The sequence below is a fragment of the Morus notabilis genome, unplaced genomic scaffold (genome assembly GCF_000414095.1).
Source record: "Morus notabilis unplaced genomic scaffold, ASM41409v2 Scaffold10778, whole genome shotgun sequence".
Taxonomy (NCBI): Eukaryota; Viridiplantae; Streptophyta; class Magnoliopsida; order Rosales; family Moraceae; genus Morus; species Morus notabilis.
The window spans coordinates 1-1,422 of record NW_010358161.1 but is presented as its reverse complement, the minus strand read 5'-3'; the positions used below and the strand labels follow the sequence as shown (position 1 = coordinate 1,422).

Sequence of the window (1,422 nt, the reverse complement as noted above, 5' to 3'; positions counted from 1 at the left end):
CTATTTTTTTTTTTTTTTTTTTTTTTTTTTTTTTTTTTTTGGAGCAGCTTGCTTGATTACCATTTGATTTTGTGGTGATGGCCAAGTTTCTTTGTCATTATAACCTTAGCCTATCTTTAATTTGGCCCTATAGATGATGATGTTTAAGTTTGTGGCCTTAACTGATTTGCACGGTCAATGTCATAAATGGGCCACCCAAACTCACGTATAGAAATGGGCATGAGGACACCACTGGTGCCTTTTTTATTTTTTGAAAAACTCATGTATAGAGATGTTAATAAAACCTTGTATTTTCCTTAAAAAATGGTTATACTAATTAAACGCAAAGATATCAAACAAAATGTTGGACTAACTTGGGAGAAGTTGAATGCAGGAATGTCACTTCCTCGACGGTTTCAGGAAGTCAAACAGCAGAGATGTCATTTAAGGCGAAAAGAAAACAGTAAGCTAATCTAAATGTAGCGAAATGCTGACTCCTACATATGATATTATTTGAGAAGTCACTTAGTTCTATACCCGATCAGTAGAACATAGGTTTTAACCATCGCGTTATGTGCAGTGGAGAGCATGAAGTCCGATGTGTGAAGAGGAAGTTGTTATTAGAGGCCCTTTCAAAGGAACTCCCATGTGGCACCATAAGGTACTCTTCCAAGGTGGTTGCTATTGAGGAATCAGGCTTCTACAAGCTTGTACATCTTGCTGATGGCACGGTCATTAAGACCAAGGTAAAAATAATATGATATGGAATAGGGAAAATTATCTACTTTGTAATAAGATTTCTTTTAACATGTCACATTTATAACTATATATGTGTATCTATGTGGTTTAGAGACGTCAAATCGCTTGTAATATTGTTTGTTGTGTGAAATGGAAAGGTGTTGGTTGGTTGTGATGGAGTAAACTCAGTGGTGGCAAAATGGCTGGGGTTCAAGAAGGCTTCATATACAGGGAGATCAGCTATTAGGGGGTGTGTGAGTTTTAATACTAGTCATGGTTTTGAGCCATTTTTCATGCAGTTCTCAGGACATGGTTTTAGATCTGGTGCTATGCCTTGTGATGACAGATCCGTTTATTGGTTTTTGACTTTTCATCTCTCCCCTGCCCAAGGTAAGTAATTAATTGCACTCTATAAGTACTATCCTGAGCTTCATTTGGTTATTCCTTGCTTTATGAACAGTTTTTCCTCTATTCGAGTTCTAACAAAGTAAGCAGCAAAATAGATTCTTCGACTTTTCACTATAAGTGATGTGAGATCCTATAGTAGGGTTCTGAAAAAAAAAAAAAAAAACCAAAACAAAAAAAAATGGTAGCGCACTCTTTTGAATTGTGATTTTGACTAAATCTAACATTTCAAAAACACCGACTATTAGTATGGTATTCCTATCGTATAGAACTCGTGTCATGTATCAAGCAACATCAAAG

At 35.9% G+C, this 1,422-nt stretch overlaps 1 protein-coding gene across 1 annotated transcript; it reads left to right on the top strand.

Annotated features, from left to right (window-relative positions):
* The first annotated feature begins 233 nt into the window (after positions 1-233).
* On the top strand, positions 234-1,379 carry LOC112090393 (monooxygenase 3-like). Its single transcript, XM_024161565.1, has 3 exons — positions 234-442; positions 560-725; positions 876-1,379. The coding sequence occupies exons 1-3, from the start codon at positions 417-419 to the stop codon at positions 1,113-1,115; spliced, it is 432 nt and encodes a 143-aa protein (XP_024017333.1). The 5' UTR covers positions 234-416; the 3' UTR covers positions 1,116-1,379.
* The last annotated feature ends 43 nt before the right edge of the window (positions 1,380-1,422 follow it).